Source organism: Myodes glareolus, chromosome 8 (genome assembly GCF_982192425.1).
Source record: "Myodes glareolus chromosome 8, mMyoGla1.1, whole genome shotgun sequence".
Lineage (NCBI taxonomy): Eukaryota > Metazoa > Chordata > Mammalia > Rodentia > Cricetidae > Myodes > Myodes glareolus.
This window is the reverse complement of record NC_142033.1, coordinates 86178770-86202255: the sequence shown is the minus strand read 5'-3', so window position 1 is coordinate 86202255 and position 23486 is coordinate 86178770. Positions and strand designations below refer to the sequence as shown.

The window sequence follows — 23486 nt, the reverse complement described above, 5'->3', positions numbered from 1 at the left end:
AACTGAGAAGCCAATGATAATGACACCGGGTTTTGATTCTACTGCATATACTGGCTTTTTGGGAGCCGAGTCTGTTTGGATGCACACCTTTCTAGAATGGAGGGGGGGGCTTGGACTTCCCATAGGGCAGGGTACCCTGACTTCTCTTAGGACTGAAGAGGGAGGAGGCGGGGGAGTGGGAGGGAAATGGGAGGATGGGAGGAGGTGGAAAATTTTTAATAATAATGATAAAAAATTCTTGGTCCTAGGATCATGTACAGGCATCATCATCAGACAAATGTTTGCCCGAAAGCTCAATTCTGTGAGATCTCAATCCCAGCGACAAGAAAATCTCTGCTGTCCAGAGTCCGGTGAAAGGATTAGCTTGTGCAACTTTGCTTACTGGAGGGCTCTGCAATAATGTGTGCTTGTAGGAGTTAAGGTGCTACAGTAGTGGTGTTTGCCAAGCTGAATTTGTACTTCATGACCTTAGTTTTGAAGTGATATAGTTTTGGACTTACCAGCTCTTTTATTCCAATAGGAATGGCCACTCTTATGCAGCTCATCCTACTAAGTGGAAGCTTGTGGTAAACACTGGAGCAGGGGAGCTTGGGAGACTCCTTAACCCTTCCTGACTTAGTCTCCTGGGATCTACAGGTTATATGTAGAGAAGAAAATCCATTTTTGCCGTAAATGGTAAGGAGAGAAGAATTCACTTACAGTCTTTCAGTCCTATACTGGTTTCTTCCCTAACTACCTCCCCTGTCTCTCCATCTTTCCTTTCCTTCCTCCCAGCCTTAATTTTTGAGCTTCTTGGTAGGTTAGCTGAGACAATGAACTTGTATCTGGAAAACTTTAGAAGCTGGCCAAAGCTTTTGTGGGTCAGCGAAGGTGTTTGTGAGTCAATAGATTCTTCTTTGAAATGCTAGGACTTTAGTTTGTGCTCAGCCACTAAATGCCCAGACCACCGAAGAAGCAAGATGTGAGCTGCCCTGCTGAGAAAGGTACTGAGCCATGTGACTAACATAGATAAGAATAATGGGTTAATATAAGCTGCAAGAGCTAATAAGTAGCCTGAGCAAATGGGCCAATCAGTTTTATAACTTATGGAGATTTCTGTGTAATTTTCTTTGGGGCTTGCCGGTTGTGGGGAACTGGGCAGGACATAAACCCCAACAAGCCGGCCCTCATGCTACATACTCTCAGCTGTGCCCCATCCTTAAGAAGACTCACTCTCGTGGTACTTGAGATGCTAAGTCTGCTGAACTTGGCATCAGTTGTCAAGCAGGATAAGCTGGCTTCTAGGGAACGTAGAACTATGGTAGCCCTGTCCCATTCTGGGGATGCAGTTGGGGAAAGAAATCACAGACTCAAGAATAAACCATATCTTCCTAGTGATTGGCATGTGGAAAGAAAGGAAGCAGAGTAAAACTAGGAGGCCACTTGAGAAAGGAGAGCATCATATCCTACCTTAGGGAATCTTGGAGGAAACTGTAAGAGAGAATTCCAGGGTTCAGAAGTGAGGACTTGGGTATTCCAAAACCATCCTATATATCTAGTGAAAGCTGTTCTGGGTTAGCCAGAGGTCAGCTACTGAAGTAGACTGAATAGGGTCCCCCAAATTTTACATCTTTCTAGAACCACTGAATGGAACTTTATTTGGAAATAGGGTTTTGAAAATCTAATTACTTAAAGATGTTGCGGTAAGGTGCATCAACCTGGATTTAGGATGAGCCCTAAATCCAAAGATTGGCACCTCTTTTCTATGTATTTATGGAATATGACTTGATGTTTCTGTGAGTGTTCCTGACATGAAGAAAATGAGACAAGCGAAATAACATAGCCAGAACTTTATCTCTTTGTGGTGAGGATGTTTAAAATCTGCTGTCTGAGTATAGTGCTTGTCTATGTTCAAGTCCAGTGCCTAGCATCTACATGTGAAAATAAAGGGGCCTCTGGACACAGAAATGGGGAAAAAGCCAGATGAAGACAGCAGCCGATAGTGCAGCGAAGCTGACACACCAGAGGCTCAGAGAAGTGAGCACTGAGCCTTCCAGGAGCCTTGAAAGTCAGTGCCTCTCGGACATCCGGAGATCAAACTGCTGGCCTCCAGAAACATGAGGGAATAAGCTCTTACTGTGATAAGACACCAGATCTGTAGGACTCTATCATGGTAGTACCAAGAGACAACTACACACAAGTAATAAGCATTTAGCAGCAACAGGAAGACACAGCAGCTCTGGTACCCATGACCCTGTTCTAGGGCTACTGCCAGACAGTCCTCACTTAGCTCCTGTATTCTGTGCAGAGCATCAAGGCGATGGTGGCAGTTGAAACCCATGGCCATCCTAGCTGGAGAGGAGTGAGTGGTCCCGGCTTTCTGGGTTGCTGCCGAGACATCTCAGGTAGCACAGGAAAGGGCATGTCGCAGTCTTGATCACTGGGGAGGAGGCTGATGGCTTTCTAGCCTAGCCCAGATTTTCATACCAAGGAGTAGACCTCATTCTATGCCACAGATCTCAGAAAGAGTTGAACTGGTCACACGTGCAAACACTGATGGGTAGAGATGGGTGAGAAGTTCAGTGCACACCTTACTTCATGCCAGGAGCAATCTGCCGCCCTGAGCAGAGCCTGTAAGCAGTGAGATATGACCCAGATCTGGGAGCCCATTTGTCTCTGCTCCTGTGGTCCCTTGTGCATCCTTCAACAACTTACACCACTGTCTGAAAGGGGTGGGACGGGTGACGCATGCTTAGAGATCAGGCTTTACCACAGATGCCTTTAATTCAACCATGTTAAAAAAAAGTGCCATTACAGTTACTAAATAAACCAAACTTTCCAAGTTTGGTGCCAAAAGATGATGCAGGGCTGAGGTAGGGATGGGAGAAATTTGAGATGAAAGTTTGGGTCCTTCAGAAGCCTATGAACAGTTAAATATTTGGTCTGTTGCTCTGTGCTCATCCTCAGACCACGGGGGTAGAGGGGATGCACGTTCCCTCATCCACTCTCTGGCTTTGGAATAGGCTTGTGATGGAAGATACAGAAGTAGCCCTTCCTCCCGCTGGCCTCCTCAGACGTGTGCACCAGGCTTTGTGTTAGCCCTTGCCATGCCCACATGTCTAAACCATCTACATCATTTTCTGCTGTTGTTGCTTTGATTTCTTTTTCGAGACAGAATTTCTCTGTTAAACAGTCCTGGCTGTCTTGGAACTCACTCAATAGACCAAGCTGACCTAGAGCTCACAGAGAGCCACCTGCCTCTGCCTCCCGAGTGTTGGCCATCTCCGTCTTAATCCTCCTCCTTCTGACCTCACCCTGTATTGCTGGACTTACTATAAAGTTCTAACTTAGTTAAGCCACCATACCGAGCCACAAACCACCACAGTGTCCTCCAAAAAGAACTCCAGACACAAAAAAAAGGGACAACATCCAACAATGACGTACACCCAGTGCCAAGGTGTATGAGCATTGGTTCTGTGCTGAAGCCAAGCAATTGAACTTAATCTAAAGTAAAGATGCAAACACACATATATCTCCCCAGGGAACTCAGAGGTCCAGATTGCCTTTCCATGTGCTCTCTCTGACAAATGACCTCTGTCACTCCTGGAAGAGCAGGGCAGGGTGCAGCAGGTCAAGGTACTTTGTACCACACAGAAGTATGGATCCGGCATCCTAAAGCCTGCCACCCGCTCCTTGGGCAGCCCTTTAGGCAGAACTCCCTTGTGCTTACCTTTGCAATCTGCACACACCAATTGAGTAGGTACTGAGAGCCGATGTTGTCCTTGTGCTCTCGGACATAGTCCAGGAGGCAGCCATAGGGCATCAGTTGTGTGACGAGCTGGATGGTGGAGGTTAGGCAGATGCCCAGGAGGCGGCATACATGAGGGTTGTCCACACTGGCCATCACATAGGCTTCCTACAAGGCAAGGCCAATGGATGTGTTACAATTGGTTCCCTGGAAGTGGCCAATGGGAGAGGCACATGGATCCCTTTCCAGGTAAAATGGGATGCCTTTGTTTTGAGTTTCAAAGCCTGCACTCTGTACCCAGTGTCGGGGACATTTACGTGAGCCCTTGAGATGCTTGTATACTGTGGGAGGTAGGCTCTCTTTATGTGTTGCATGTTGGAGGTCTGCTGGACAGGAGAAGGTCCAAATGGAAGAATTGCCATTAGCAGAGGCTTTGATGAAAGGGGATCTGAGTCACCCTGATACTTCAGAGTTCAGGAAATGTTAGTATCTTCCTTGAGATGACCCTCTGCCCTACATCTCAAGGCAAATGATGACACTGTTAGGGCTTTGTGGGGTCCAAATTTGGATCTCAGCACATCCTGGAGAATGATTTGCTCACTTCATCAGCGGCCATAGTCACTTTAGAGACCCTATTTTACTGGAGAGATCTGAGCCTGCAGGCAGTCTAGAGGAAGATCTCCTCTCTCAACACAGCAGACTTGATTTAGACTGAATGGTGGGAGAGCATTTGAGTCAGGAAACCTGCCCACAGCACCCTTGCAAAGATCAATTGGAGAAGTGCTTTCGCGGTGCCGTCCCAGTCTCTGAGATGGAGAGTTATGCATCTGAGACACTCATATACACGTTCACACAAGCCTACATACTTACAGAAGTTCTCACACTGGAACATCCACCTATGCCCGCATACACTCGCACACATACGCTGCCGTATATAAATCTGTTTTACATTCTCTTTCCATTGCCCAGCCAAAATTGAAACTGGAACGTATACGGAAAAATTATTAGTCTGCGGGATTGCCAGAAAAGCACGAATCACGTCTCTCCTCTGGGTCTGGGAAGCTGTACAATCATAATAGCACAGAAATCCTCTGGCCGGGCCTATTTTCTCAAGATGTGCCGGAGATTTGGGCACATATTGTATTCATTTTCGAGGGGGAGAAAAACATCTGCAAATTGGAGCAGTTTGAGAAACTTAACTGCCATTGGCCGATGATGACTGGGACAGGAACAGAGCAGGGGGCGTGGGTGTTAGGCCACACAGAGCCTGGAGCCCTGCCAGTTTGCTCTACTAAAATATGATAGACAAACAGAACTGGGCTGTCACTTCCTGCCCACACCCCGCACAATGGGAGTGTTGTGTAGTCGTGTGTGAATGTTCAAGTGAGCTTTGTTCTTCTCTGTTTATGTTGGGAGCCGGGATGGTGCATTGTGACCCTCAGCAAATATGCCTGGTATCCCACAACAATCTCTGAACCAGCTGGAAGCAGGCAGTACTCACAGGGGAGACCCTGATGGCATCTGTCCCAGACTCACTGTGGGGCAGTCTGTCCCTGAGGCTTCGGTGACCCTGAAAAGTCATTCTTTGTTGCTATTGCTGATAGCAGATTTGGATCCTTCCTTGCTGTCTCAGTCATCTCTGAATTATTTGTGCTGTGAATGGGGGCAAAGGGTTCCAGGGGATGCTAGATTCCTTGAGTCCGGACTTCAGAATGAATGGTAGCAAGTCAGTGAGATGGTTCAGCGGGTAACCGTGCTTGCTGTGGAGGCCTGATGACCCAAGTTTGGTTCCTGCAGCCCTCAGACTATGTAGTGTAGAGATGTAAGGGAAGAACCAATTCTACAAGTCGTCTTCTGGCTTCTGCACATGTGCCATGGAACATACATCTCAGGACATTTGCTTATCATGTGCACAAGTATATGAGCTCATGAGTGTGCATGTGTGTGCTCATGCACACACACACACACACACACAAACACACAACCATTTTTAAGAAAAGTGAAAGGGTAGGAACCCTTGATATCTAAAAATCTTTCCCAGTTAATTAAGTTACTAAAAACTACATGACAGGGGAGCTAGACCACAGAGTGCGGGGTCACTGGGACCATTTACGAGTGCATGTCAGCATTTACAAAGCATGTTCGCTATGGACTGTTCTTGTGGCGATGCTGAGTGATGCTCTTCTTAGCGCCCTGTTGCAACTGGCCTCAGGATCTCAGGCCTTGCTTCCTTCAGACAGCAACCAGTTTCTCAGTGCCCTCGCCCCCACTGCTTTCCAGCAACAGCACACGGCCCTGCACAGAAGCTGTTCTGCGTGTCTGGCAGACACAGCCACGTGACAAGCAAGCCAGAAAGCCTCAAGGTCACCATACCAGCTGCCACAGTCACAACAGCTGACACACAAGGAGAAAACCGAAGGAGACAGGAATGAAGATGCAAGGGCAAAGGCAGGCAGAGCATAAGCAATGGAAGGAGAAAGGGGTCAAGGAGCAGGAGTGAGAGAGGGCCTTCAGATGGGGGTGCACTTGACTTTTATGTCTTTACTCTATTTACCTCCAAGCCCCCCAAAAGTAGATCTCCTGCCTCCTTTCTGGAACATAGCTATCATTCAGAACACTTCCAAACCGTAACCTCTCCTTATATTATTACCCTATAAACACGGCTCAAATCCACATTGTGGGGTGTAATTTATTAGTGCATCCAAAATGAATTAAAATACTAACTAAGGAATCAAGACTGACTAAACCATTTTCCTCTCAACAAGTACAAGTGATAGACTGTAAGCAATAAGCCTTCACGAGCCCCTGTCTCCTTGTCCTCCTGGTTCTGTGAATAAGACTTGGCATTGAGTTGTAAGCTTTTAAATGTAAGATGATGTTGCTTGACAGGTGTATTTCCAGCATGCATGATTTTCTGTGACACTGAACTCATGCACCATCATCTCCCAGGAACGGGCTGTGTGGGTTTCCCTAAGTTTCCCTCTCTTCACTTCAACCTTCCGTCTCAGGAGAAGAGCAGTTTCAACATCTTATTAGAAGCCCTGACAGTACTGAAGTGGGCTCTACCCAGTTTCTAGATGGCCTCTTTGTATCAAACTCTTTACAGTTGGGTTCAGCTCCACCATGAGCTAAGAAGGTTCGGAGAAATGGGGGAGAATTCAGTAGAATTCAAAGCAAGATGCTGCTCTCGTTGAACACCCTAAAGGCTCCGGAAAGTAACAGCAGCATGGGAGATGATGTTTAAATTGCTTGGGAAAGGGCTCAGGAGGTGGGGCAACAGTCCAATAAGCGTCCAGAGGCATTGATCTCTGGCATCTTTTTAAACAAAACCATTGTAAAGAAGAACATGTTCAGCATAGGAAAGTGGATCCTCATTTCAGAAGTTGTGATGCACTTCAGACCTCAGCCATAACAATCTGAGCAGTTTCTGACTCCAATCCTTCAGCGGTAACTCTGGGCTGTGGGTTCATCCTGCAGTCACTATGGTAACACATGCTAAGAAATTAGCATCAAGACTGGCCCTGGGACATGTGTGAAAATTCTGAGTTTTCATTCTTTGGGGTGTAGGGGTAAGGCGAGGCTTGGAGAAGACTGTACTTTCTATATCAGGAAGGAGGAGAAGAGATGAAAATGTAATGTTTATGATACGGTGGTGAAAATTATTTAAAATCGAGCATTGTGATGGTAGGAAGCAGAACAGGTGCTTTTCGGGCTCCCGAAACTTGTGGGAAGCTTGACATTAAAAGAAACTCACATCAAGGATTTCCTTGTTGGCTTTCGGAGACGTGGCTTCTCTTAACTCCTTGATGGCCACAGGGATTTTGACTTTCTCACCTTCTGGAATCCAGAGACCCTGAGATGAAGAAGAAAGCAGGCATTAACCTGAAATCGTCAGGCCAGAGAACTTGTTACCTTGTGAATTCGATGGATTTTTATTAATGACTCCAGTCTTCAAGAGCTCTGTATTGCAAAGTCAACAGTGCTGGGACTCATTATATCACAGAGACTCTTAGCTGCCAGGCTCGAGGAATCTGAATAATTTTTTTTTAGATGAAAACAAATACCGCTCATATCAGAGACGCCTCTTTTGACAGCAAATGGAGACCATCACAGAAAACCACAGCTGGGCACCATGCAGAGATCAGCTGGGAATATTTCAGGGGAGGGGCCAGAAAGATCGTTAAAAGCCAGACTATGAGAAAGTCTGACATGAAATAGTCTTTCCTAGAAATGGCTGCATAAACAAGACAGGAACATTGCCATATCAATGGACATGCTAAGGTGGAAGGAGGAAGATTTCATGGGTTTCCATCCCCAGCAAAAGAACTATGGGTAACTAATAACTCCTGGAGAAGGAGATTTAGCTTCTTGGGGAGATGAGCTTCCCTTATTGATTGTTTAATACAGAGAGGTCAGCCCTGAAACCATATGCACACAAACAACGAAAATGGACTTAGCAGGTTGTATTTATATATTTGTCCATATATATACATATAGTTTGCATATATGTATATATGTATAAATATACATGTATATTTTAACAATAATAATAAAAAAGGAGCTATCAACTTGAGAGTAGGAGTCATGGGAGAAGGTGGAGGAAGGGCACCTGGAGGGACAGAAGAAGTCAAAGGGGAGAAAATGACGTAATTGTATTCCAATTATTTAAAACAAACATTCAGATAAAACTTTCAAGGGAATTAATGACCCAAGTCTGTAATCCCAACACTTGATACCATTGCAAGATAACTGCATTTAAGATCAGTCTTGGATATTTAGTAAGAGCCTGTCTTAAAAAAAAAATCAGAACAAAGCAAAGCAAAAATCTATGCTTGTGCTGGTTTGGACGAGGAACGTCCTCCATGGTCTTAGATATTTGAATTTGCTTCTCCCAGCTGATGCCATTGTTTGGAGAACTGTAGGTGGGGCACCCTTTCTGGAGCAAGCACATCGCCTCAAGGGTGACATGAGGTTACAATTCTCACACCGTTTCCGGTTTGTTCCCACTGCTTTGTGCTTGCCTTTGAAGATGGGAACAGTCATCTCCCTCTCCTGCCGCCAGGCCTGGAGTCTGCTGCCATGCTTCCCTGTCATTCTGGGCTCTAGGCCTCTGGAGCTGTAAACTAACATAAAGTCTTCTAGACGGTGCCTTGGCCATGGCGTTTGATCATAGATAGAGAAGAGAAGCGACTAACGCAGCTAGTGGTAAGGCAGCATGGGTCATTCAGAGTTATAACTGGAAGAAACATTATGGAAAAGTGGACCTAGGACAAACAGATTGAGATGTTCATTATATGGTTTATTCTCACAGTTCAAAAAAAAAAAACCCAGTCTCTCTACCAGCTACACTCCCAACCTATGCTTCTAGCTCAGGAATAGAAAATGCTTTTTGATCTCACAGTGCTAGCAATTTTTTTCAATATTCTGGGGGTAACCCTGCAGTTCCTACACCTTCAGCAAAACAGACAGATGTTGATAAAAGTCACCAAAATGCTGGTGAATCTGAATTACCCACACAGGGCTGCAGTGTGTGGCAAACACTAGTTCCCAAGGCTAGGTGCACAACTCTCTCCAGGGACGTTACCTTATACACTGTGCCGAATGCTCCAGAACCCAGAACTTTGATCTTCTTGAATTCTGTTTCCTTTAAGATCCTCAAGAGGGCTTGGTTGGGAGCTTCTCCACTGGGTGTGAGCGGTTCCACGAGCTGCGAGGAAGGGAGCAGACTTGAGCTGTCAGCTCTTCCTTCCACAATTTGTGACATGTATGGTAGATGCATTCAGGGTAAGAGCAGCCCACTGCTGACAGCATGCAGCCATGCCTTACTGCAAAGTACTCAACACACATGTTCAAAAGGAGCCGTGCACACCTTTTCTTCAGAATATAGTAATCTACAGGAGAAACCCACGTCTTCTGATGCAGGTGTTTAACAAGACGGCTATATTTTAGGACTGTGTTTTCCATATCTATGTCTATGTCAATCAGTTTTAATTAAAATATAGTAACAAGAGCAACGTTATGCCATAACTGTTTGGGTCATCTCTATGTTGATGAAGGACCATGGCTTCTAATGCAGTGCTGGACATAGACATTGGCTGAAGGATAATAATGGCTTAACACCTGCTCCAAAGAGTTTCAAAAAGAAACATCCACTTGTGTGGATGGTAGAATTGTCTCCCAAAGTAAAATCTCGATTATGGGACCATTGTAAGATTTCAACGTCTCTCTTCTTGATTGCTCTCCTGTATACACATACAGGAGCTACCCTTTAGGCAGGCCTCTCCTAGGCTTTGAATTTTCAAAGACAATGCCCAAGACATGCATGTTTACTTGAATGGAAATACTGAAATAAAACAGATTGCGTATAATTGGACATTTTTTCCTGGTTCTTCCATCCTAACAAATAATTCATAGTGGCAATTATATATCTGCGATGGGCAAGTGTCTTGCAAAAACTCATGTGTTAAAAATGAACCATGATGCCATTAGGAAATAGTGGGCCTTTATGCAGTGAGTCCCACAGGGAGCCCTTTGGGTGACTGGGGTAGAGATCCAGAAGGGACAGTGGAACACTGGCTTCTTCTCCCTGGCACCTGGTGAGTTAATGTGCTCCGTCATGGACCCCTGACCCAGGCCCAAAGAAATGCTGCTAACCCCAAAACTCTTAAAAGCAAATTAACCTCTCTTCTTTACACATGGACTATCATGAGTGCCGGTTACGGTGTTAGCAAGCTAAAACCACACCTAATCTATAAAGTTTCACACTGTAATCTCTCAGAAGAAAGTCTCTTCTCCACTGTAACAGTTGAGGGTCATGAGGATGTCACTGCCCTGCAGGCAGCAGGCCTCACCTCTCTCTCCTGAAGTAGGCGGCGCAGGGTACGTTTTCGGACAATGTGGCGTCGTCGCATGAATAGGCCAATCCCAAGGGCCACCACAACTATGAAGAGAAGGCCACCCACAATCCCAATGGCAATGGATGGGATCTTGGGCCTGGAATGAGGTTGAGAGAAAGAGAAGGTAACACTGGCATTTCACACATATCCTGTACCTTTTGATACATTAATAAAATATAAAATCATCTCAGAGACTGGGATACTGTGTGAATTCTGGAATGAAAGATGGGGGGCTAAGTTTCAAGATAACATTTCCAACATTCTTTGCTTCTTTGCCCCAAGTCATCTCTAAAAAAAAAAAAAAAAAAAAAAAAAAAAAAAAAAAACTGAGGTCTCCATAGTGCCTGGCATTGGTGGCGAACATCTTTAAAACCAGTACTCAAGGCAGAGGCAGGCAGATGCCTGTGAGTTCAAGGCTAGCCTGGTCTACATAGTGAGTTTCAGGACAGCCAGGGTTACCCACATAGTGAGACCCTTTCTTAAAAAAAAAAAAACAAAAAAACAACAAAGCAAAAATTGAGGTCTCATCTGAACATCTGTCATTATGATAACTATTTTTTATATAATCATTGATGGAGAAAATAAATAATACAGAATTCAAAAAATAATCCAGATGTCAACACCACTCTTTAGTTTTGTTTTTACTTTTTGATAATTTCATATATGAGTGCTGGATCTCCATCGTCACTGTTCCTCCTATGTCCCCCCAACTCCCATGCCCCTCTGTTCCCTCTCAAATTCATTATCTCTTCTTTAATTGTTCACACACACGCAAATCACCCCTACTCCCCACGCATATAAAATCAACCTAGCTGAGTCCATTTTATGTTGTTCATATACTCGTACGTGTATGTGTTTAGGGATGAGCACGGAAACTAGGTAACCTATCAGGGGCTTGTCTCTGGACGAAATGGCTTCTCCCTCTCTTAGCAGCTATTAACTGCCTGTAGCTTTTATCTAGGGGTTGGGCTTTATGGGATTCCACATGCATGGTGGCATGCCAACAAGTACTGTCATTGTGCAGATCTTGTTTAGACAGCTATAGTTGTGAGAATTCACGAGTGCAGCCTTCTTTCATATATATATAGAAGACCATCTCACGGCAGATAACTTGGTCTTCTGGTTCTTACCATCTTTCTCCCCCATCTTCCATGATGTTCCTTGGACCTGAGCTGTACAGTTGTGTTGTATAAGTGAATATTGCTATTTAATATGAATTTACATCTTATCCTTTCTAAGAGAACATATATACAACTGAAAAAAATAGATATTTTCCCATGGCCATGTTGGGAGTTCTTCCAGTCACATTGAGCTATCATGGGAATGAACTCAATGGAAATGAAAACTGATATGGTTTAGACATAAAAAGCATCATCGTTGCTATACGTGTTGTCCCAATATACCCCCAAACCCAAGAATACATTCTCTTCTCTGTCTCATCAAGGTCAAGTCTAATTTCTGAAAGATGAAAAATCAGAAGTCATGTCTTCAATCTCACTAATGACTATCTGAATTAATATTACTAACTCTGAATTTGGATTCTTTAAGGACTATTTTTTCATTTCTTTTATGGTGGTGGCAGACTGAAAGTTTATTATCCTGAAGAATCAACCTCCATTTGAGTTCCTGATGAATTTATTCTTATTTTCAGGTAGACATGTTAATGAATAGCAAGGATTTGTTATCATTGTTATTTACATATAGATAAGGTACCAAAGTCCTTGCAGACCTTCCCTAATTGAATTAACTGTACTTCCTGAGATGGAGTACATTTCCGTCTCAGGGCAAACAAGTCATCTCTGGAGCTATAGCCCAAACCCCCAGCTATAGACCAAACTCCCAGTTTTCACCAATAAAAAGGAACATTGAGATATACCAGGAAAATTTGTTTCAGAACATGATTAAATGAGAAGCCACAGTAACAGAGGGAGGTCATGAGTTTGGAAGAGAAAACAGTTAATAAAGAAATGCTGACAAGGAATGGCCACTGACTTTCAAGGCAGGGATTGTATGGACAACTGTATCAGAGTGTCATAGAGGTTGCCTGGAAGACATGGGGAACTCTGCTGGGGCTTCATCATGGAAGCTCTGAGAGGAGATGGCATTTGGAAGGGTCTCATGACTGAAACAGGCTTTATTTTACTTTACTCTTTCAATTGATGGCAGAAGGTACCAACCACCACAGTTAAGAAAGAGACAGCAAGGGAAGGGATAGTTGTAGGTATGTCCACAACTGAAAGAGAAGCCCGAACACCAAGCAGGCATTCTGTAGACAATCTCAGTTCTCCACCAGATGCGGGTGCATGATGGCTCTGAGCAGAAATTCACAATTTCATTTCTCTCAGGGCAGCATCTTTGTCAATAGTGGAAAGTGGTCAGAAAAAAAAGTCGAAGAAAATTCATTGTTATTTTTTTTCTAGGAAATATGTTTCAAGAAAGAAGAGAAGAGAAAGCGTCACTGAGGTGGGCCTTCGTCATTTGACAAGAAAGTTATTCACACCATGTTTGTGACATGACCACCCAGGCTACTTAGAAGAAAAGAGGAAATCTTTAGAAGAGGCAAGACTTAAGTGGAGCTGCTGTGTCTGCAAAGCTAGAAACAGATACATAGAGGGGGTGATCCACACTGTCGACTTCTTATGGCGCTGGCCCTAGCGGAGTTCATCACGTATGCCCTCCACTGCCCAACAACATGGGCACAGGGTGAGAGGGCACCACTGGAGATCTGTGGTTGGCCCCAGAGGCCTTGGAAGAAACTGAAAGGCTTGAAGGAACTCAGAAATGGCTTCTGGTCAGAGATCCAAAGTCACAGTACATACCTTGGTAGTGGACATCCTTGGAGACCTGGCCCAGTACATCTGCAGGAAAAAAAAAGATGCACATCTTTTGCATTCTGCTTTACTGGCATTTGTTTGATAATTTTCCACATTAAGTCATAAAGCAATTGTGACAAGTTACTCTTGCATAGCTATAATCACAGTGATCTCGAAGTTGGAGAGTTGCTAACATATTTTATACATTAATTCAATTATATAAAATAATTAATACATTTGCTTATTTACACAGAAAATATCTTTGAGTGGCAGGTTTGTTATCTCCTTCAGCTAGGTTATTAGTAAAATGCAACGCCGTATATAGTTGCGACACAGTTTGCACCAAATGTCTGGATGAACAGGGGAGCAGTATGACAAAGAGCATTATTTGGAGAACACACTCTAACTACTCTGCCTCTATTACTCGGAACCAGAATTGGTTCTCATCTCTATCTTCTGCCTTTCTTGGCTTTTGAGAGTTTGACTCTCTGACTTCTCCTTGCTGTCAGATGAAGCTGTGTGCAATGCCTTTGGCCTTTCATTCTTAAACTAAACTTGCTGGCATTGCATCTCTAAGTAGTGGGATCCACCAGGAGGCCCAGCTGTTTCCTTCTAGATACACAAAAGATAGTCAAGGAAAGATAGGAAGTCTTCTCTAGTGTCAGTTAGACTCCCCTTCAAGTCCGACGTCTGGTGGTCTGTTTATTGTTGAATGTTAAACACCAGGAGCCCATGCCTGCTGAGGGGATTGACAGTTTGGACAAGCTGCTTAATTTCATACAGTCCTTGAAAGCTACCCTGGACAATTGCCATTGATTGTCAACAGGAGGCTGTGATCGGTGAGCTCAGAGGGAAAGATAAACCAGTTCCCATGTAACAGGATGATCGGTGGCAACAGTGACAGCACAGAGGCTGCAGAGGGAAGGATGGGGCATCGTGAGATTAAGGGGCCAGTAGGGAAGCTGACAATGCACTCTCCTGTCTTTTGACTCTTGGTGGGAGGTCAAAGAGGTAGCATCATCTACTTCTGTCATATTCTGCCTCCCACGCAGTTCCTTCTTTCATTGCAAGAAATTTATAATTACAATGGTAACAAACGCATTGGGACGTATAACCAAAATGAGCAAATTCTTGGGGAATGTTGTTTAATTTATCAGGATAAAAATTTCAAGAAAATATCTTTTTTTTGTTTAATGTGAAAACAAGTTTCAACTTAAAGATGCAAGTACCTCAAGGGTCCCTGAAAATGCCAAAACGGTCACAGTCGTGGCTTTTGGAGTCACGTAGGTTCCTTATGTGTAATCCAGCTTCCAACATGACTGGTTTATAAATTGCTGAGTCCCATAAAATATTACATTCCCCATAAAAATAGGAAAAGCGCCACCCATTACCCTCTCTCTGAAAATTAGAGTGGTGGTGTGTAACTAGAGAAAACATATCCTCATTTTCACTTGTCCCCATCAACCTTCACTGTATTTTAAAAAGTAAATCCATTTCAATCAAGCAACTCTGTGTAATTAGTTACTTTGAGATAAAACACGGGTAGCAATAACAAGAGTACTTAAAAGTTCATGTTCTTCATCAGACTTATAGACTTAGGAAAACACAGAAAAAAATCAGAACAACTGATAAATACAAAATTTTAATCCACATTATGAAAAAAATTCTATCTTTCTGTATTTGGAAACTCTTGTTCAAGGTAAGAATGCCTACTGACAATTAATTCCTCCTGCTTGGTGACTTTCGAGGTCCCCTTAAGGCCATTAGTACACACTCACAGACAGAAACATACACATATACTTATTTCCAAAGCAGAGAAAAGGAGGGATGTTCATTTATTGTATACAGCTCACACAGTAATGTTCTAGAGAATCTGCTCCAAAACTGCTAATGCAAAAAATGGGCGAAGTTGAAAAGGAGCAAAGCATTATTCTTACAGGCTTTGCTGAGCTTGCACACTGGACAATGTGACCAGTGTGTGATACAGACACAGGGAAAATTGAACCATGTTAAATTTCTGCCGCAGAAATGGTAAATTCCAAAACCCACACATCATTTTTAGAAATATTATTTTGAAAGTGCAGATGACTCTCCTTGGCAAGGTCATCAGGTTCTTGGAGTCTCAGACCAAGAACCAAGGCTGCGCTAATGCTGACACACTACAATCCTACCCATCATCATCAGATGTCCAATGTTGACTTCAACTATTATTGTTTCTGATATTATTCTGGAAATTCTGGCCCCTTTATACAATCTGAGACTTTTGGAAAAGAAATTAAAGCAAAATATTGGAAGGTTTTCTGAGTTGTTTTCCTAACAATCTTAATTGTCCTAACAATCACAGTCACAAGAATTGTCACTGTCACCACCACCGGCAGTGTCCTCAATGGCACCACCACCACTATCCATGTAATTTGCATCACACTACACATCACCACCACCACCCACATCACCACCACCACCCACATCACCACCACCACCACCACCCACATCACCACCACCACCACCCACATCACCACCACCACCACCCACATCACCACCACCACCACTATTGTTGCCACCACCCTCACCATTAACATTGCTCGTTAGTGCTCACCCAGTCTTAGTCACTGTTTTTAGTACATTATAGATACTAACTCATGATCACAACATCCTGTAATTTATGTTGAATTATTTATCACTGGATTTTACAGAAGAATCCATTTAGATACACGGCACCGTAAAGCCAGGTTGTTGGTATTGGAGAGATCCAGAGAAAGAGTGAGGGACAGTTCTGAGTAAGAGGGGAGATTTTAGAAATACAATGACATGGGTAATAATATACAAATGAAAACTCTGACACTGTTCTGGTTACTGAGTGTGATCTGATTCAATTGTTAATTTATAGTGTTCCAGTAAATCAAATGTATAGAGTCAGAACACGTCTGCTAATTCTAGTCAAGTCAACTTTAATTCAAGCCACCGAAGTCTGCTTAACAATCAAGCAGATTTTAAAAACGTGTCTTGGAACAATTCAGGAAGAGTTACTGTGTGTGTGTGTGTGTGTGTGTTCATGTGTACTCACATGTGTGCGCACTGTGTGAAGTGTAGAAGTCAACACCAAATGTCATTTTTGAAAAACAATTACTCCCTTTTTTTTTTGAGTCAGGAACTCTCACTGAACTGAAATTCACCAATAGTTTGGCTAGAATGGACGACCAGAAAGTCCCAGGGATCTTCCCTCCTCTGCCTTTCCAGTGCTGGGGTCACAGGTGTATACAGTCTTCACTGCTGGCTTTTTCTACATGGTGTTGGCGAACAAACTAGATTCTTAAGTCACTGAATGAGCCACCTCCCCAGGCCCTTCCCCACACCCCGTCCATACCATCCCCAACCCTAATTATACAGAGGGGGAGGAGGTTGGCAGCTTGGCAGTTGTGCCCACCACTCTTTTCTATGGGCAACGCGGTGCCAAGAAATCAAGACTCCCTGATACAAACATCCTGAAAGACAGAGCGACATTCTTACCAACCTGAGATCTGCCCACCAGCCTATCCCTTCTCCCACCACAACTGCACAGTTGAAACATATTAGGGTCCTGGCTAAAATACAAGCCTATATAAACCACTGCCTAAAATTTCACATGCTTTTGTAGGTGACTGTACTGCTCTTACCCATAGGTACAGTTTGGATGGCAGAGGTGGCAGACATTGTTGGCGTCTGCATACTTCCAGACCAGGGTGCTGTTCTCCCCCATGACCCCAGCTGGGCAGGTCTTGACACAGTGTGGACCGTCAATGTAGTGGGCACACTTGATGCAGCTGTCTGGCCCCTGAAGCAAGATACAGAGAGCGTTACTGGTCTTTTAGTTCCTTTTCAAAAATAGAAATAACTTCCTATTTATAATATTTACTGTGAGAAAACAAAAGCCGATAATATGGATGTTATTTATTATTGTATATGTGCGTGAATGTCTATGAACACTTTGTATGCCTGGAGCTCATAGAAGCCAGAAGCGAGCTTCAAGTCCCTTGAACCTGGAGTTGCAGGTGGCTGTGAGATGCCATGTTGGTGCTGAGAATCCAGCCTTGGTCCTCAAGAGGAGCAGACAGTGTTCTTCACCACTCTCCGGCACCAACGCAGTTCTTAAAATATACAAGTGATGTGGTTGCTCTTGCCTCCTGTGCCCGCAATAAGATACATTTTCCTGACTGTACGGAAACAAATTCAATTTCTTTTAATATATTTTATACTAATTAGCTAATTATGAAAGTGTGTGGATGAACTGTGGAGATGAGGGGACTTTCTGTGAGAGCCAGTGTTTGCCTTCCACTGTGTGAGTCTCAGGGGATGGAGCTAAAGCATTCAAGCAGCAAGCTCCTTTATCATCTCCTGGCCGTCAGATAGACTCTCTGCTAACTCAGATCAGCTGTACAAAGCAAATCGATTTGTGGGCCATAGTCTGTTAAGAAAGGACAGCTGTTATTGTGTTCCCCATTCTCAGTCCCTCTAGTACAGCAAATTTGACTAAAGTACATGAAGGTTTTCATAGAAAAAGCAAATGAATTTATCACACCCAAACATAAATCAAACTGCGTTCTTCACCATATTTTAAAAGTATTTTAAGATATTGTGGGCATAGTACTTGTCAAAGTCATTTTGATTGGTCTGCATGCGTTGTACATCCTTATCTTTTCTGCATATCCCATCTGCAGTTAAAAGTGCTGAGGGAGGCCAGACTTCGGCTTGCTGAGGCGCGTGAAGGAACACCCTCTTTTGTATTTCTCCGTGGGAAAGAAGGTGGCACATGGCCGTGCTGGCTGCAGAGTGGTCTGTGAATGTGCAGCGCTAGAGTCTGTCTGCAAAACCTGGAATGTTCTTGTAAAATCCCCAGAAAGGAAGGCAGCGGGACTGCCTGGGTTGTGTGCTTCACACTTCACGAGAGGACTGTTAGGCAAGGGTTTCCACCCCTTGGCTCCAGTAACCAACCGTTCAGCTTTGTCTGAACAGAGGCTGACTACACTCAAGGCCAGAGCTGCTGGAAGACTAACGCAAGAGCAGCAATTTTATTTCACTGCAGCCATGAGGATTCGATCCAATGCCCTGCCAGCCTGCACACCCAGGGCTTACTTGGTAACCAGCCATGCTGACAGTCTCGATTTCCTAACTCAGTTCTGTCACGCTCTGCTTGGATGATGGACAACCGCTGAAGCAGGTTTCAATGAGGGCACTTAGATTTTGCGGCTGGAACTCACAGGGAACCAGAGCCCCGACTAGGCTTAGTATCAGGTATGAGCAGCATATTTTGAGTCAGAGTTTGAACCTGAATTCTCACAGACATCCCTTAGGAGTTTGCTACTGTGTGTGTAAAAAAGCAACCGATTTAAGAAACATTGCTGGGGTTTCTTAAAAAAAAAAAAGCGTAATTTGAACTTGTTCAACAATACTTTGGTGGTGTTTGATTAAAATGAGGAGAGGATAGCCGATGGCCAAAGCTGCTGGGCAGTGTCTCAGGCCAGTATAGCATGTCCTGTGATACAGTGGGGGAATGGCCATGGTGAAACGAGTGTGAGATGCTGGGCAAGCAGGGGTCAGGCACTTTTACCCTGCATAGGCACTTTAAGGCTCAGATCCTGCGGCTCTCTTCCCTGGAAAGGGCCTGCACAGCCATCTTTCCTACTTGGGGGTGGCTGGGATCATTGCTGTCCCTGCTGCGGCTCCTGTGAAGACTTTCCCACAAAGCAGGGTAGAGCGCAGAGTGGAGCTCCTTACCCGGCCTGTGCAGGTGATGTTCATGTCCTGGGGCAGGCATTCTGGATGGCACTGGATGCACTCAGATTTCTCCACGAACTCCCTTGGCTCCCTGGGAGAAGAACACAGTGAACTGAGCATGCATGCCATACCCCGAGTGGCGGTAACTATTTCAAGTAACGCCAACGACCTAGCCCGGAAATTCAGAGGCATCTTAAGAAAGGGCAAAGACAGGGTCAGAATGGTGACCTGAAATATAATATGCTGAGCTCCCTAATAGAGCCTTAGTTCACCTTGCAGTTTCATTTATAACCAGAGTACTTCTCTGACCTTTTCCTACAGGCATAGTTTCTGAATGTCAGGTAAGAAAGCCAAATATGAAAAACATCTTTGCGAACCATCCCTTCCCTCTAAGACCCACATGGACGTTTAAGCTGGAAAGAAATGGTCACTAAGACTAAGGAAGGGATGGGAAAGGAACGTTCAAACTTGTTCACTTCTGGAGTCTCTGGAAAACTCCTTCCTGTGTGCTGCTTCCCCTGGTACTGCAGCAATAGCTATATTAAGCCAATAAAAGACTCCTCTCAGGCGACCTTTCCTTTGCCTACGTTTACGAGGTCAGGCTGAGCTGGCAGCATCTAGAAAGTAGCAGCAGGGACGGGAGGAGTGACGGAAGAGGCTGTGGAACAGCAGCAACAGCGAGCCGACATCAGGCGGAGCTGCGGAAGTAGCGCCTGGCCAGCTGTTTGGTGGCTGAAGAGGGGGAGACCAGCCAGCCTGAGAGGGGCAAAGCAGGTGTGAAGGAGAGGGCAGACATAGAGAGGACGGAGAACTGAGGCCGAAGGATGGACTCAGCAGGAAAAACCAAACTTCAGGTCCTGGTGGCTGAGGGAGTTCCAGAGTACTTCCCAGATTTTAGAGCCACGGGTCTCACCCATCCGAGGCCCAAGGATTGTCACAGCAATCACTGTCAAGAATCGAGGAGTCCGTCACTCATGCCCTTCTTGAAGCTGCACCCACTGCTACGACAGGCTTGGGAATCCTAATGCAGCGGGCCTATCCACATGTCATAACACCTAAGAGTTCCACACTGCAGGCAAACATAAGAACTCTAAGACTCGTGGAACTAAGAGTCCCCCAAATCGAGGAATGGACAAGGGTTGTAATGGCAGAGGGTGCCATGCGCACCTGTCCCTGCCTGCCTGTTGTCACTGCTCACGGATGTCAAACTGCGAAGCAGAGAAGAGGCCAATGGGCAGTGCTGGATGGCTTCCCCCCAGCAGAACATAGGGACCACAGCCAACTGACTGGAAGTGAATCACCCTCAGGGGTGATTTCCTGAGCTTGGTCTCCGTGTCACCTCCTGCAGGACTCTGGCTTGAGCGGTGACAGGTGCCTCAGGCCATCGGCGTCTCACACTAAGAGCCCTGGGCCTCTGGGTGCAGGGAAGAGATTTGAAAGTTGAAGATACGAACGTCTGTTTAGCACAGGAAGGGCTATGGTGATGCTCCCTATGTGACGTTCAAACAGCAGGTAGGGCAGTAGCCCTAGGCCCGTGGAGGTATTCTTACAAAATCAAAAACTGCCTTTCCATCCAGCTCCAGAATATTTCTGGATACAAACTGTGGTCCACACCCTGTCAGCGAAACAGGATGGAAGATTTCCCAGCACTGCCTGTAACTCACGTGTCTGTCCTCCACCATAGCTTCCTCTCGTCCCTTAAATAACAACAACAACTACAAAATGCCCCTTTCTGCCCTTCGATTTAGTTTTCTAAGTAATTTCTTTTAATCATTACCAGTATTCACTTAAAACTTTATGCCAACATTGACATACTTTGTACTATCAGTTGATCGCTTTTAAACTAAGAGAATATAGGATTTACATCTTTGTTCCTGGTTTTATTAAAAATAATTTGCACCACTCAATGATCAGTGCATGTGAGGGACACAGAAAACTAAAATGAATTAGGAAATGCTCTGTGTTGATATATTTTAATACAGTGGGAAGAGTGGACAGGAAAAAAATGTCCAAACGCTCACACTCTCTTAAATATGCTAGCTACTGTGTCTGTTCTATCTTGAGGAATTTCTGTAAAATGAAAACTTTTTCAGGAAGGGAGACATAACAGACTATCAGGTAAACCGAGGAACAACGAGAAACTTGCTTTCTAATGTGATGAACACTTTGCCAAAAAACAAACATCAAGTAAACAAAGATAGTATCAAGAACAAGAGAGAAAGAGGAAAAATAACGTGAATAACTGCAAGGCTGTAGAAAGAGCACGGGGCTCGTCTCTGAGCTAGACAGAGGCTGAAAGGACGGCGTCTCACCCTTCCAGCACGTTGCACTTCTCCACACACTCCCTGCCCCTGCTGACGTTCTGACAGGAGACACAGTCCCTGGGCGAAGGACCCCAGCAGCCTTCCGAGGAGCACAGAGGGTTACAGACGTGGCCTGTGGCCTCTGGGAAGACACAGTGAGTCACAGGGTCAGTCACAGAGTAGTAACGGGAGGGATCAGAAGAGGTGACACCCTTCCGAGGGACTGGGTGCTCTTCGTAGGCACACGGGGGTTCTGAGGAGAGTAGGGGATCCTGGCCTTTGTTCTCTGTGGTGTTCAGGGCAGCTTGGACCTGACTCTGGGGAGGCTTTGATGATGGATGTCACAGCTGACAGACATGGCAGGGAAGGTTGTGGCTGCTTGCTGTGTGCTGGCTACCATGCCAAGAGCTTCACAGACAGGCTCTCATGTCACCGAGGAACACCACGATACTGGAATCATCACCATGTGTGAATGAGGAAGCCAAAGCCAAGGTGATTAAAGTTAAAAAAACAAAACAAAACAAAACAAAAAAACCCCAAAAAAACAGGGCAAGTTCTCAGAGACCAACTGGGCCAGAGCACCGCTGGTCCTCAGTATTGCCTCTGTCACTGTTTAGAGTCTTGCCACAAGTCAGTGGCATTTGCAAGTTTCAAAAGCTAATTTAATTTAATGTTTTGAAACCAGAGTCGGGAATATAACTGTGAAATGTCGTACATCCTTTTATGCACATGTGTACATGTGTGCACTTGGACGTGGCTCTAGTGACTAAAGGCTGAAGTGAGCACAGAGCTATCTTTAGCCAAAATGTAATATAATAAAGATGACATTTCATCCTAGGTAGCCTAGACTGCAGCAGTATATCATGTCACTCACTGATGTGACCACATGTTTAGTAAGAAGCAACTGAAGGGAGCAAGGGTTTACTTTAGTGAGCAGTTTAAGAGGGGCACTGTCCGTCACAGTGGCAGAAGCATGAGGCCAAGTGTTCAAACACCTGAGCCTCCTGGGAACATACTCAAGCCACATCATCCTCCCCGCCTTCCACACCTGCTCTCAGCCCACATAGGATTATGAGCATTGTACAATACCAAATGTGTTCATTCTGTCTTCTTAAGTCTTTAAAAAAAACCTCCATTACCCTTTTTATTTTGTGTAGAGGATGTACATGTGCACACCACTGTGGTGTGTGTGTGTGTAATATCAATTTGTGGGAGCTGGCTCTCTCCTTGCTCCATATGAGTTCTGGGAATAACAGAACTCAGGTCTCCAGGCTTGGCAGCAACGCTCTTTTCTGCTGAGCCATCTTACTTGCCCTTGGCAAGTCTTTAACAGTATCAATAGTGTTCAGAAACCTCAAGTCTATTTTTTCTTGGGACTCAAGGCAATCTTTTAACTGTTGCCCTCTGGGCAATCAGAAAGCAAATGACAAACTTCCCACATACAACGGCATGTGATAATCATTCCCATTTCACAGAAGTGGACTGGGTCACAGTAAAGAAAGGGTGAGCCAAAGCGAGACAGAAACCCAGCAGAACTACTCAAGTTCTTGAAAGCCGGAGTAATTTCAACAGGATTTCCAGATGCTGGAAATAAGGGGGCTCTCAAGAACTTAGGTAGCTCTGTCCTTCCAGGTCTGCCCCTTGCAGTGTGCAGAAGCTTCCTCTTTGACTAGGTTCTATCCCAAGCCTGCAGCTTTTATCTTTTTCTTTTTGGTAGCAGATATCCCATCATACTGACATCGCTAAAATCCTGGAGTGTCCATTGAGACTTAAGCTTCATCTTTATGGGTTGGCATGGTGGCCTCTCCAGGGCTTCTTTTAGGGACTTCAGCCCTGCCCATGTACTGGCTGTCTTGGCTGGTTTTCTGTAACCTTGGCGCAAGCTTCCATGCCCCCATTAACCGTATATCTTTCATGTGTATAAAACCAGTACCCTGTGGAAGCTGCTGCCCATTTTAGGGGCCAGCTAGAGACGCAGCCTGGCCTCCAGAAGCAG

General features: G+C 44.8%; 1 protein-coding gene across 2 annotated transcripts in view; it reads right to left on the bottom strand.

Moving 5' to 3' along the window:
* The window catches only part of Egfr (epidermal growth factor receptor), a 169503-nt gene that overhangs the window by 14862 nt on the left and 131155 nt on the right, over nucleotides 1-23486 (bottom strand). For both annotated transcript variants that reach the window (XM_048435465.3, XM_048435466.3), the window contains exons 13-20: nucleotides 21500-21632; nucleotides 19188-19278; nucleotides 17090-17247; nucleotides 13443-13481; nucleotides 10579-10720; nucleotides 9312-9434; nucleotides 7482-7580; nucleotides 3710-3895 (exon numbers count right to left, since the gene is read on the bottom strand). In XM_048435465.3, the coding sequence (XP_048291422.1) occupies nucleotides 3710-3895; nucleotides 7482-7580; nucleotides 9312-9434; nucleotides 10579-10720; nucleotides 13443-13481; nucleotides 17090-17247; nucleotides 19188-19278; nucleotides 21500-21632 (971 nt within the window). The remainder of the gene's footprint in view (nucleotides 1-3709; nucleotides 3896-7481; nucleotides 7581-9311; nucleotides 9435-10578; nucleotides 10721-13442; nucleotides 13482-17089; nucleotides 17248-19187; nucleotides 19279-21499; nucleotides 21633-23486) is intronic.